The sequence below is a fragment of the Leuciscus leuciscus genome (assembly GCF_965113295.1).
Source record: "Leuciscus leuciscus genome assembly, chromosome: 6".
Taxonomy (NCBI): domain Eukaryota; kingdom Metazoa; phylum Chordata; class Actinopteri; order Cypriniformes; family Leuciscidae; genus Leuciscus; species Leuciscus leuciscus.
Window position 1 is genome coordinate 894252 of NC_138730.1, and position 13654 is coordinate 907905.

The window sequence follows — 13654 nt, forward strand, 5'->3', positions numbered from 1 at the left end:
TTAAACTCATTAAACAATCAGAAATGATTAAGACCATTGGGTTATTTTACATGGCAATATATTTGTCTGTAACTCACTTTATTTTCTAGATAGTTTTTGCTGTTGCTGTTGTTGATGATAACTCAGCATTCTTCATTATTGTCTTAAATAAGATGTTCTTCATCTGTGTAAAATGGTGTCATTTCCAGGTGATGCTGAAGGATTGAGTGTTTTCAGAAAGCAGTGCTGATCAGTTTTCAGTGTCAGTTTAGCTGCAGTATGTCAGAGGAAAGAGGAAAGGACTCTCTCTCTCAGATGAGTCTCTCAGAGAAACACAGGTAAGACTGCGTCTGTTTTCATCAGTTTAAACTCCACTGGACTTTGTGTTTCCCTGTCAATAACACAACTTTAAGCATTGGTTTAGATTTGCACATGCTTTAATCCAAATAGGGATCATAATTTAGATCATATAATTATTGGCAGACATTAGGAAACAACTATACACTTAATTTAATTCTAGTATGATAACACAACTGTGTCACACAGACATTTCTGCTCTCTATTTCTGTCAATAAACAAAAACTTGACATGTTCTCTTAAATTAGTAAAGTATTTTTTAACATATTTAATCTCTCTCATGTATATTAAAGAAATCGTTAAACTAATGTGAGCCAGTAAATAAAATGATCATTAACTATAAAACAGTAAATTGTGTGAGTGTGTGTATTTCTGTGGAGGATTAGATAAAGACACAGATGTGTTTCACACACAGTTGATCCTCCTTTACTAAAGTGTTTTCTCTCTCTCTCTGTTCTTTGTGTCATCAGTGTAAGATCAGGCTCACATGTGTCCAGCTCTGTGTCTCTGAAGAGTGATCAGTCTAAAGAAGATCCACTAGACTTCAGTGAGAAAACACCATCATCTAATAAAAGGTATTTCATGAGTTTCTAATTGTTTGTCACATGTTGACTGTGTTTAAAAGTTGTATCAGTGAATATCAATCATGAAACATTTTTCGATCAAATATTTATCATTATTTATCATTGAATCATTTATCATATTTATCATTGAATACTCTGATAAATATTTGATCTGATAAATATTTATCAGAGTATTCACAGCTAATGCCTTTTTCTCTTTCTGTGAAATTTTGCCTGGAAAATCAGTATTTATTTTATTTATTTGATTACAGGCTTCAGTATGAGACATTAGACTCAGACGTTCAGACTCACAGGAACCACGAGAATTTCAAACACAATCTTCTAGGAATCTTCCAGGTAGGAAAACACATTTTTATAAATGTTTATTATTTCTAACAAACAAATATGTTATTGAACAAAGACATTTTATTTAATTCCTCCAGATCCATTTTGTCCTTTGAAGCACTTATCATTTTTTTATTTTTCTATTTGTTAAAAATATCAGCTGGTTAACATGTTAGTCTTTTAACTGGATTTTTTTAATAGATATTATAGTTATTGAATAAATTGTGTTGACCAAATGTAGATGTAAATTCGGTTTAAATTGTGTCTTTTTTCTTACTTTTGTTTGTAGGATCTTGAGAGCAAAATAATCACATTTCTGAAGAATGAGCTGGAGAAGTTTAAGAAAATATTACAAAAGGAGAACACACAACACTTTGTGAAGGACTTTATTGAGAACAGATCCAGTATCAAAGAATCAGCTCTTGATCTCACACTACATTACCTGAGAGAGATGAAGCAAGATGAAGCTGCCTATGCTCTAGAAGGTTAGAGACTCATGATCATCTGTCTGATTGTCTCTTATAAATGTAGGAGAGAAAATGAAGACTAAAACTATATATTTTCTGTTCCTGTGTTTAGATGAGCTGTTCCTCATTCCTCAGCTGAAATGTGGCCTAAAGAAGAAGTATCAATGTGTGTTTGAAGGAATTGCGAAGCAAGGTGACTCCACACTTCTGAATAACATCTACACAGATCTCTATATCACTCAGGGTGGCAGTGAACAGGTCAATACTGAACATGAGGTGAGACAGATTGAAGTTGCTTCCAGGCGTCATGAAGCACAAGAGATACAGGTTAAATGCACTAATTTGTTTGAAGCTCCTGAACAAGACAAGGAGATCCGAACTGTACTGACAAAAGGAGTCGCTGGCATCGGGAAATCAGTCTCTGTGCAAAAGTTTGTTCTGGACTGGGCTGAAGGAAAAGAAAATCAAGATATCCGCTTCATATTTCCTCTTCCATTCAGAGAGATGAACTTAATGGAGACAGAAAAACTAAGTTTGATGGACCTTATAACTCAATTTTTCACAGAGACAAAAGGACTGAACCTTACAAGTAGACTGAATCAATTCAAAGTGCTGTTCATCCTTGATGGACTGGACGAATGTCGCCTTCCTCTGAAGTTTGATTGTAATGAGACGTGGCGTGATGTATCGTCACCAGCCTCTCTGGATGTTCTCCTAACGAACCTCATGAAGGGAAATCTGCTTCCTTATGCTCTCATCTGGATCACCACCAGACCAGCAGCTGCCAGTAAGATTCCTCCTGACTGTATCGACCGGCTGACAGAGATAAGAGGATTCAGTGACGCACAAAAGCAAGAGTACTTCAAAAAAAGATTCACTGATGAGAATCAGGCCAACACAATCCTAGATCACATTAAACAATCAAAGAGTCTCTTTATCATGTGCCACATCCCAGTCTTCTGCTGGATTTCAGCCACTGTTCTCCAGAACATTCTGGAGGAGAAAAGAAATAATGATGTGAAAAACACTCAGGCTGATGAGATCTCTAAAACACTGCAGGAATCAAACACTGAAGACACTCCCAAGACTCTGACACAAATGTACACACACTTCCTCCGCTTTCAGATCCAGCAGAGCCGCCGAAAGTATGATGGAGAATACACACCAGATGTTTCCTGGGATAAAGATGCCATCCTTTCACTGGGGAAACTGGCATTTCATCAGCTGGAAAGAAACAACCTGATCTTCTATGACACAGACCTGGAAGCCTGTGGTATTGACGTCTATAAGGCATCAGTGTACTCAGGCATGTGTACCCAGATCTTTAAGGAGGAAACAGGGATTGTTCTTGGTACCATGTACTGCTTTGTTCACTTCAGCATTCAAGAGTTTATTGCAGCCCTTTATGCACATCTGTTTCTAGACATCAACAAGACAAGTGTGTTTGATCATGAGTCTACAGAACAGGAAAACAGAAATGAAACCATGATTGATTTACTCAAGACTGCAGTGGACAAGGCGCTCGAGAGTGACAATGGACACCTGGACCTTTTCCTTCGCTTCCTCCTCGGTCTGTCACTCCAGTCCAATCGACGACTCTTACGAGGTCTGTTGACACAGCAAGACGGCAATGACCAGAGCAACAAGGAAATAGTTCAGTACATCAAGCAGAAATTAGAAGATGATCTTCCTGCAGAGAGATCCATCAATCTGTTCTACTGTCTGAATGAACTGAACGACCAAACTCTGGTGAAGGAGATTCAGACCCACCTTAGCAAAGGAAGTCTCTCATCTGGTGACCTTTCACCTGCCCAGTGGTCTGCTTTAGCCTTTGTGTTGTTGACATCAGAGGAAGAGCTGGAGGAGTTTGAGCTTCAGAAATTCAAGAAATCAGACGAGTGTCTCATCAGATTATCGGCAGTCATCAAAACCTCCAGAAGAGCTCTGTAAGTCTTTTAATATATTTTGTCATGTTTTGCGCTCATCTGAAAAATGTCTTTATCTACATTACTCTATAGTGATTCCTCATCATGAACATGAACTTATCCCTGTAAAACCTGACATATGAAATATTAGTCTGATTTTTTTTTTTTTTTTTTTTTTGCGGAGACAGTTTATCAAACCTTTAGACAAAATATAAAAGACCATGTAAAAAGGTTTGCATGTTTGTCTTGTATCATATGATACACCAGACTTTAATGACTTGTATAGAATTATATATTAGCTCATGTTCATACTTGTGGAAAAAATACATATTTTATTGATATACCCAAACTGGGAGGAAAGAATGTAATTTGGTACAGATGTTATTTATATTGCCAACAAGTAAGATGAAATTCTGAAACGTTATAATATAAACATTGAGATTTTTATAAAACAGGCTTAAATAAAGTACATATATATTACCACATCATATATTAGTTGTCCCTGTCACGTGTTAGTCTTTGTTTGGACTTTCAGTTTGAGTTTAGCCTGGTTCCTGTTTGCCTTTGTTCTTTTCGCGCCACTCCTTGGTTTCTATGGTTACCCTCATTATCAGTTCAGTTGTGTCACCTGTTTAGTCATCATCGTCATTAGTGGTCGATATTTGGCACTTTTAAAATATCGGCATCGGCCGATACGTTTTTCTGATTGGCCGATGTGTTGGAAGTGGGACTTTTATTTTGACGGCGCTCCGGACTTTTATTTTGACGGGCGGTGCTGAGAACACCAGCGCCTGATCATACAGCGCTCACTCACATTTAGGCCCTGTCCCAAATGGCACACTCAGGACTTGTGGACTTCCTCAGAGTCCACACTTTGGTGACGTCATGTAGTGCAGACCTATAGGGCCCTTGGCGCGAGTCCACGAGGGTGCATTGAGAGGTATTTTTGGGACAGACTCGATCGGCATGCCGGAAATAACGGTCTGGTTGTTGTTGGACAGGAGAAATCACATTTTTGCGCTCCGACGTCTTATCTGCATGTCCACTACACAGCCGGCTTTTACAGTTCTATATTTTGATATTATGCATATCACCTGGGCATTAGACAATAGATAAATCATGCTTATTTAAATGATGTATACAGTTGTACATAATAATACATAATGTTCCATTTGAACTAAGATTACAATTTTAAAACATAATTTAAACATATTTTTTTCAATTTACAGGTTTCAATATTCATACTATGTTTACAAATGACTCAGTAAAGCCCTGCCATTCGGTTCTATTTATTTAATGAATCATAATGCGATCGTATTATTAAACACGCTATTATTATGTTTGAGACATCAACCACTGGTCGATGACCATAATGTTTGTATAAACTGTAGGTAACAACTGGTAAAATGTACATTTAGGTCATAAAAACAGTCATATTTTCTTCACAGCCATGTCAACAATTATCCGTGAGTGAAATCTCCTCCCATCTGTTGTCTGATTGGCCTTTCGCAAGGATTCCTGGGTAGTTAAAGTGCGTGGAGCCTGCATCTATGCGGGCTTCGTGGAAGACCGCTTCAAGGGTACAAAGGGGGCGCTGCTGAGCACACTTCAGAGCGGTAAAATGCTGAATGGGACGGCCTACGGACTCGTAGACTCAGCGAGCACGCGCAATTCAAGTCCACGAGACCGAAAGTCCGCATGAAGTGCGCCATTTGGGACAGGGCCTTAGGGCTGCAACAACTAATCGATAAAATCGATAATAATCGATTATGAAAATCGTTGTCAACGAATGTCATTGTCGATTATTTGGTCTGCTCACGTCACGGGGAGCGTTTACTGATGACGTCACTTTCATGACAAAACAGTCACACGCGGAATGGCAGAGAGTACAGATCAATCGGCGGCAGAAAAAAAAGTGTGCGCCCCAAGTCATCTAAAGCATGGGAGCATTTTACATTAAATGCAGCAAATAAGATTGTAACCTGCAAGTTATGCAAAGCTGAGCTTGTGTGGCATGGAAGTACCACAGTGATGCACGAACACATGAAGAGGAAACACGTTGGTGTCACGGATGAAGGTGAAACATCAGCACGCTAAGCAAAACTGTATATCCTCATTATATGAAGATGTGAAAATGGTATAGTCTAGTTTAATTCAATGCTACCGTGTAAACAGCTTTGTAACTTGGGGACAGTCAAATAGATCTATTTTGTCTCGAGCGCCAGGTTGCGCAATCAGTTCGCTCGCAACATAAGTGATGGATTAAAATAGCGCTACTGCAGGAATTGGTTAAATTAAATGTTTACAAAGTGAAGCACTAAATATAAAAGCAGTTAATAACAGCAGCAGTAAAATATTGTTTTTTAGTCACTGTAGTCAATGGTTTTCAGCGAATGCTTGTGCACTAATGCATAATGTTTCCTGCACTTTTAATCAAGCCTGTTAGCTTGCTGCGTACCTCCATTCGGCTCTCTTTTTATAGCATTTGTCTACTATTCAGAGGTGGGTAGTAACGAAGTACATTTACTTCGTTACATTTACTTGAGTATTTTTTTTGGAAAAATTGTACTTTTAAGAGTAGATTTGAATGTGGGTACTTATTACTTTTACTCGAGTACATTTCTAATGAAAAAACTGTACTTTTACTTCGTTACGTTGGGCGACGTCCTTCTCGTTACTTTATTTTAATGCAATATGTGTTGTTAAATGCGTAGTTTATTCCAAGCGCGCTGTATCTTTTTTTCTGGGCTTGAGCGATGCTCAATTCACAAATGAATCACTCTTTTGAGTCGATTCTGTTCAAAGACTTCATCAAACAAGTTGGCAGATCTGTCTAAATCGGTTCGCGAATCAGTTTGAATGATTCAGTTCCTGATTCTGTTCAGTTCCTGCACGCACTGAATCGTCTGAAGCGATTTCAATTCACACTCGACTCGGAGTCGTAACAGGAAGATTTAAGGACATCAAGAGCGTTAGATGAAGTGGCCGTGGACCTACAGTACAGTCAAGTGAGAGCAAATCTTCAAATGCATCATATATTTGCCAGCGATGAAGATCTTTATTAGTTGAACATCTTCGTAAGCTGTCTGTGAATGAATGATTCCACAGGACGATACATTCGATTTCATTTAACTCAGGTAATACATTTTACAACCAAACAGATTATTATGCCATGATAGCACTACTAGAAAGGATGACATTGCCCGTTTTTTGGACATAATACATTAATTTCTACATTAAATAAGCTACCATTGTCCACAGTTTATGAACACCAGTGGCGTACGAACTCGACTTGAAAACGAATGCCTTTGCCTGCCGTAGATAGTTAACCAGTTTAAACATGCTTGCAGAAATATACATTATTTGATTATATTTTGGAGAACAGACAGAAAAAGATCCGTCGATGTACTTGTGTTTGTTTTTTTGTGTTCAGATGTTCAGTATCAGTCATGAGCGCGAGCACATGTGAAGAGTTTTAACTCTTTCTTCTCTGTGTCAATTACATGCCTTTGAATGCAACACTCTGCAGATTCACTTTATTTCGACATTGTCTAATAATCCAAATGTAGTTGTATAAGTTACTATTATACAAACCAAAGGACAGGCAATGATTTTCGGGCTACAGATGGCAGAAATAATGTTTTTTGTTGCAAAGAGAGCCAATCTACTTATGAAAATAATAGTCATTTAAATAAAAAAAATCTAAATGATATTATTTTATATAATATATATGACGACTTCAGATGCAAAAGCCTCTAAGTACCATCTGAAATTTTCTTCTAAAAGAGCATTTTTATCAAGTTTGTATGTTTATGTTCAGTTATTTCACTTAAATGGCAATGAAAAGTACCTATTAATTGTCATTAAAGTGAAATTACTGAACTTAAATATACAAGCTTGATAAAAATGCTTGTTTTAGAAGAAAGTTTCAGATGGCACTCAGAGGCTTTTGCATCTGAAGTCTTCATATATATATATACTGTAGCCTATATATATATATATATAATAGAGGCCTATATGATCCGAAGTAAGTTACTCGCTACTTGAGTAGTTTTTTCTTTTTTTTTTTTTCTTTTTTTTTATATTATCTTTTTATTTAGAAAGGCAAAATCCCATCACATACATTAAATACAATTTTTGGCATTCAAGTACATAGGCAGGGATGGAATCAGAAAGTTTAGATGAGTTGTCTATATTGCCCTTCTGAGTATTCCTTTTACGGACCATTACTTATTTCAGTTAGGAACAATAACAAAGCAGAACAGAACCGGGATGCGCACTACTTCAGGTATTAAAGACAACACAAAGAGGGCAAGTCTACACAAAGCACAAGTACAGTCAAATGAAATCAGATCTGATTGGTTTTACATACTCAGTCCATTTGGTCCAAATCTTATAAAAAAAATCTTTTTCAACTTTGAGGGAAAAGGATATCTTTTCCATAACATAAATCTCATAGACAATTCCAATCCATTCATCAATGGTGGGTGGATCTACTTTTAACCATTTCCTTGTAACAGATTTCTTACTGGCTGCTAATAGTATTGCCAGCAATTTTTTATCGTTAATATTCCAGGTTTCGAACCCTATATTGCCCAAATAAACAGTTTCACATTTGAATGGGATATTTACATTAAATACATTGTTTATATGTTTATGAATCTCTTCCCAATAAGGTCTAATTATCTGGCAGTCCCAAAAAATATGGGAGTGGTTGGCTCCATTAGACCCACAAAGTCTCCAACAGGCATCTCCGCTACCCTGATATCGTTTCTGAATGGGTGTGATAAAGAATCTTGCAATGTTTTTCCAGCAGAACTCCCGCCATGTGTTTGACCCGGTTGTTAACCATTGCAATTGACATATTTTTCCCCAGCTCTCCTGTGTGATCATCACTTTCAATTCCCTTTCCCATTTTTTCTTTATGTACTCTGTATTCTCTTTCTTAGATAATTGTATGATATTGTGTAATTTGGAGATAATTTTGTTGCTTGGTCTGGGTTTAATTAATGATAAAAATACTTCCAGGAACCCTGACTCATCTGTTCCTAACACCCCTTTAAGATTTTCATTAAAATGATGTCTCACTTGCAGGTACCTAAAAAAATCATCTTTTCCCAGTCCATAGTCTTTTTGTAGGGTTTCAAAACTCTGGAATGCCCCTTTGTTGATAAATGAATAATAAGTAGTTAAACCTTTTGAGATCCATATCTTAAATCTGCCATCGATTCTGTTTGGAGCAAAGTCTGAATCATAGGCACACCATCTCATAATTTTTGATGCTTCTCCTAATCTGCAATTTTTGACCATTGTCTGCCAGGACTTCAGAGAGCTGCTTATTATAGAGTCGTTCGGGATTTCCTGTTCTTCTAATAATTTGTTATCACTTAGTAGGGCTGTTATTGGGATTCTGTTTAACATCGTACTTTCTATTTCTTTCCATGCTGCAGTGTATGTTGGCGAACACAGGCAGACTAAAGGTCTCAGTTGGGCTGCATGGTAGTAGTCCTGTAGGCAAGGAAGGCCCATTCCACCCTTCTCCTTTCTTAATTGCAATGTCTTAAATTTAATTCTGGCCCTTTTTCCTTGCCACACATATCTTGCTATCAATCTGTCCCATTCTAAGAATTGTTTAGATGGTATTTTGACTGGCAGACACTGAAAAAGGTATAATAACCGTGGAAGAATATTCATCCTGATTGATTCTATCCGGGAGCTTAAACTTAAAAAGGGAATAACATTCCATCTATGTATATCAGATTTTATTTTTAAATTTAAAGGGCCGTAATTGATGTCGTACAATCTTGAGTAGTCCCTAGGTAATAAAACACCCAAATATTTAATGGATTCCGCATCCCATTTCCAATTATACCTGGTCTTAATTGAGGATGGTGGGTCATAATTAAATTTTAATATTTGAGTTTTATTGATATTAATTTTATAACCCGAAATTATACCAAATTCCTCAAGTAATTTCATCAATTTTGGGAGTGTCTGTGTAGGTTGTGTTATACTTATCAATAAATCGTCAGCAAATAGGGCCAGTTTTTGCTCCCCGGATTTCATTATTACGCCCTTTATGTCCGACCTTTGCCTAATCAGTTGACTCATGGGTTCTATAAACAAGGCAAAGAGGAGCGGCGACGCACAACACCCTTGTCTCGTTCCTCTTTCCAGAATGAATGAACTGGTTAGATCCCCGTTGATTTTGATTCTAGCCGTTGGTTTGTTATATAGAGCTGCAAATGTGTCTATTATACTCGTATGGAAACCAAATTTTGAAAGTACTTTATATAAAAAAGACCACCTCACTGAGTCGAAAGCTTTCTCTGCATCCAAACTTAATATTAGTGTCTCCAGATTTTGTTGTGTGATTTGTCTCATAACGTGCAGTGTTTTCCTGATGTTATCTTGGGTCTGTCTTTGTCTGACAAAGCCAGTCTGGTCCTTATGTATTAATATTGGTAATATCAGTTCTATTCTTTTAGATAATATGGAGGTGAATAGTTTGTAGTCGTTATTTAACAGACTTACAGGACGGTAATTCCCACAGTCCGATTGGTCTTTCCCCTCTTTAGGTATGACCGAGATCATTGTCTCCCTCCATGAGGGAGGGATATTTTTGTTTTCTAAAACCCAATTTAACGTTTTTAATAATGTTGGAATTAGTTGATCTTGCATTGTTTTGTACCATTCTGTGGGAAAACCATCGGTCCCTGGAGACTTCCCCCCTTTCATTCTCCCGATTGCTGATTGAAGTTCTTCTTTTGTTATTTTAGATATTAATTTTTCATTTTGTTCATCAGTGATCTGTGGGAGATTAATTTGGGCCAGAAAGGTATCAATCTGCTTGTCATTGCTAGTCTGTGGTTGGGAATATAATGTTTTATAGTATTCCAGGAAACACTGCTGGATTTTTTCCAGATTAGTTTCTATTTCATTTGTTGCAGAGTTTCTTATTTTGTGAATAGTTCTATCCGCTTGTTGTTTTCTTAAACTATATGATAAAAGTTTTAGTGATTTCCCACCTACCTCATAGTATTGTTGCTTTGTGAAAAGGAGCTTTTTTTGAATTTCTTGAGTATTTATTTCATCTATTTCTTTTATTAGTTTTTTAATCTTATGTTTGTTCTCATCTTTGAGAGACTTTGCATGTTCTTTCTGTAGTGTCTTCAATTCTTCTTCCAATTTTTTAAGTTTTACTCCCTTAATTTTTTTCTCATATGAGGATATGGATATTATTTTGCCCCTAATCACTGCTTTTAATGCATCCCAGAGAATAGGTGGGGTCACTTCTTCATTTTCGTTAATATCCAAGTACAACTGAATTTCATTTTTAAGTTTATCTTTAATAACTGGGTTATTCAGAATGTTTGAGTTCAGTCTCCAGAGGGTTGATTTCTTTTTATTATTCAGATGGACTGACATATAAACGGGACCGTGGTCTGAAATAGTGCTAGCTTTTATTTCACAATTATTCACCTTACAAAGATCTCTTTTAAGCATAAAGAAGTAATCTATGCGTGAGTAGACATTGTGAGCAGGTGAGTAATGCGAGTAGTCTCGGCTCGTCGGATTTATCTCTCTCCACACGTCGACAATCCCCACTTCACGCAACCACGTATTTAATTTTCTGTTAATGTTTTTGGCGCCAGATTTCCCATTTGATGAGTCAATTTTCGGATTTAATCGTATATTAAAATCTCCGCCACTTATTAAAATCCCTTGACTTTTTGTTGTCATTAGGTCAACTATATGTTTATAAAAGGACCAGTCACTGCCCGGAGGAACATACACGTTAAGGAGACTCATCACAATTCCTTCTATTTTGCCCGTAGTCATAACAAATCTGCCTTCGGTGTCCTTATGCTCTGATATGTGTTCGTAATTTACAGCACCGGATATCAGAGTCGCCACTCCTCTCCTCTTTCCCGATCCATGGGAAGAAAAGTAAACATGTTTAAATCCTGATTTATTCAATTTGGCATGTTCAGTGTCATTAAGGTGTGTCTCTTGCAAGAAAGCCACCTGAATTTTATCCTGCTTTAATTTTGATAAGATTTTCCCTCTCTTAACTGGATTGAGTATCCCATTTATATTAAATGATGCTATTTTTAAAGACCTATTTTGCATCTATGTGATTCCCCCCTTCATCTCACTCAGAAACTTAATGCGCTTCTCCCTCCCTGCAAGAACCGGCAGGGGATGAACGACTAACATATTAATAAACATAAAACCGAACATTTGTCCGTGTGACTCCCTATGTAGGGGTCTGTTAATTTGACCCTGTTGAGCCTCCCAAGGTGGCTCGAAGGGAAAATTCCCCCTCCTCTTTCCGGAGGGAGAGGCCCTTACCTGCAACAGTCGCATGGAGAAAAAATAAAATCAATTAAAATAAACAAAAAACAAAAAAAAAAAAAAAACGGGGTCCAAGGATGAAAAGTTAGTCCCGAACGAACCAGTCAATCTTGCCACAGAACTCCTCCACTATTTACAATACAGTTCAAGAAATTTTACAATTAACTCCGTTGTCCTCGAACTTTGGATTAAATCCTTTAGGTCCCGGAGGGGGCCGGTGATGATCTCCTGAAGGCTCGGAGTTTCTCCCTGTAGCTTGCATCGCGGCCGGCTTTGATTGTATCCTTCCTCGCTTGCCTGCCTACTCTTTTCCAGGATAATCGTTGCACCTGTTCCATGAGTGTCTCCGGCGGTCTGGTGGTTGTTGTTACCGTGTAACCTCTTCTCCGCAGGTCCTCTGAAGCCTCCTCTACAGCAGGGGTCGGCAAGTAACTTTGGCCGCGGGCCAATATTTTTTTTAGCCAGTAGATGGCGGGCCAGCTACACGGAGTAGGCCTATGGATACAAATTAAATACTCTTATATATACTCTTTTTATTTTATAAAAATAAAAAGATGAAAAACGACTTGGTTTTCCATTATTTATTTCCTGAACTGAAATGAAAAAACGAATAAGGACGGGTTTTCTGATTTTCTGATTGTGCTCAGATCAAAAATAGAAAAAAATGAATTACTGGATTAGACAAATTTTTATTTTTATTTTTAATTTTTAATTTAACACCTTATGCATATATCAAGCAAATAATTTTAAACAGATCAAGTACTATTGTGGTAACAGATTACAGCCATTTTAATAAAGGTGTGAATAGCAATCATGCCTCATTCCGTACAGTCCGACTTTTGAACTTTATTCCTTTTTTTTTATTATTATTTATTCGGGGACACACACATACACACCTAAGGGTTAAGGAGGTCTGCGCGGGACTTTTCTCCCACAAGGTTCTATTCAGCAACCGCTTAAAATACACTCGGTGTTCACCCGCTTTATTTCCCGACCTGACGGGTCCACAAAATTTAGATCTCGTTTCCATAATCTCACATTCAAATGTCTCTAACGGAAAGAAGGAGATTAAGTAGCCTATAATAATTATAAATGCTATACAAAAATTGTGTTCGTGTCAATATAAATAGTAGGCTATTTTAACATTGTACTGTCAGCAGAGAAAAAAAATGCCACAGAAAAAAAAGAAAAGAAATATAAATAACAAATTAAATAGGACAAAGCCTATCACTCAAATTTCTAAGCAACATAAACGAAAATCATATTGCCCTACTGACGAAATGAAGTAGGCTATTTTCTGCCGAACTATTTCAAACATCCTTGCAAAAAAAGAATGTTGTTGACTGACAATGGTTTCAGTACCAAACAGCTGTCTGTCAGACCGCCCGCTCCGTCCAAAGTACACCAGAGTTCTGACCGCTAACGTCTTTTGACGCGCGAATGGACACAAAGTGGTCAAGCGTATAACTAGACGCGGCAGGCGCGAATTTGACGCGCTATTCGCGTCCGGTGTGAACGCACAGTTAGCCTATACTTTAAAATGTAATCCCGCGCCGCATGATTCCCTATGGGTGTTTCACACAGTGAGTATGCGGCGGTGAAATCGCCGCGCGACTACGGCTTTTCTCAAGTAGTGGAAGAGTTTTGTGCAGCATTTAGG

At 37.5% G+C, this 13654-nt stretch overlaps 1 protein-coding gene across 2 annotated transcripts in view; it reads left to right on the forward strand.

Moving 5' to 3' along the window:
- LOC309501911 (NACHT, LRR and PYD domains-containing protein 12-like) overlaps positions 1 to 13654 on the forward strand; it is a 175077-nt gene that overhangs the window by 1304 nt on the left and 160119 nt on the right. For both annotated transcript variants that reach the window (XM_082174171.1, XM_082174172.1), the window contains exons 2-6: positions 189 to 317; positions 807 to 911; positions 1172 to 1256; positions 1534 to 1729; positions 1824 to 3657. In XM_082174171.1, the coding sequence (XP_082030297.1) occupies positions 259 to 317; positions 807 to 911; positions 1172 to 1256; positions 1534 to 1729; positions 1824 to 3657 (2279 nt within the window). In that variant the 5' untranslated portion in view covers positions 189 to 258. The remainder of the gene's footprint in view (positions 1 to 188; positions 318 to 806; positions 912 to 1171; positions 1257 to 1533; positions 1730 to 1823; positions 3658 to 13654) is intronic.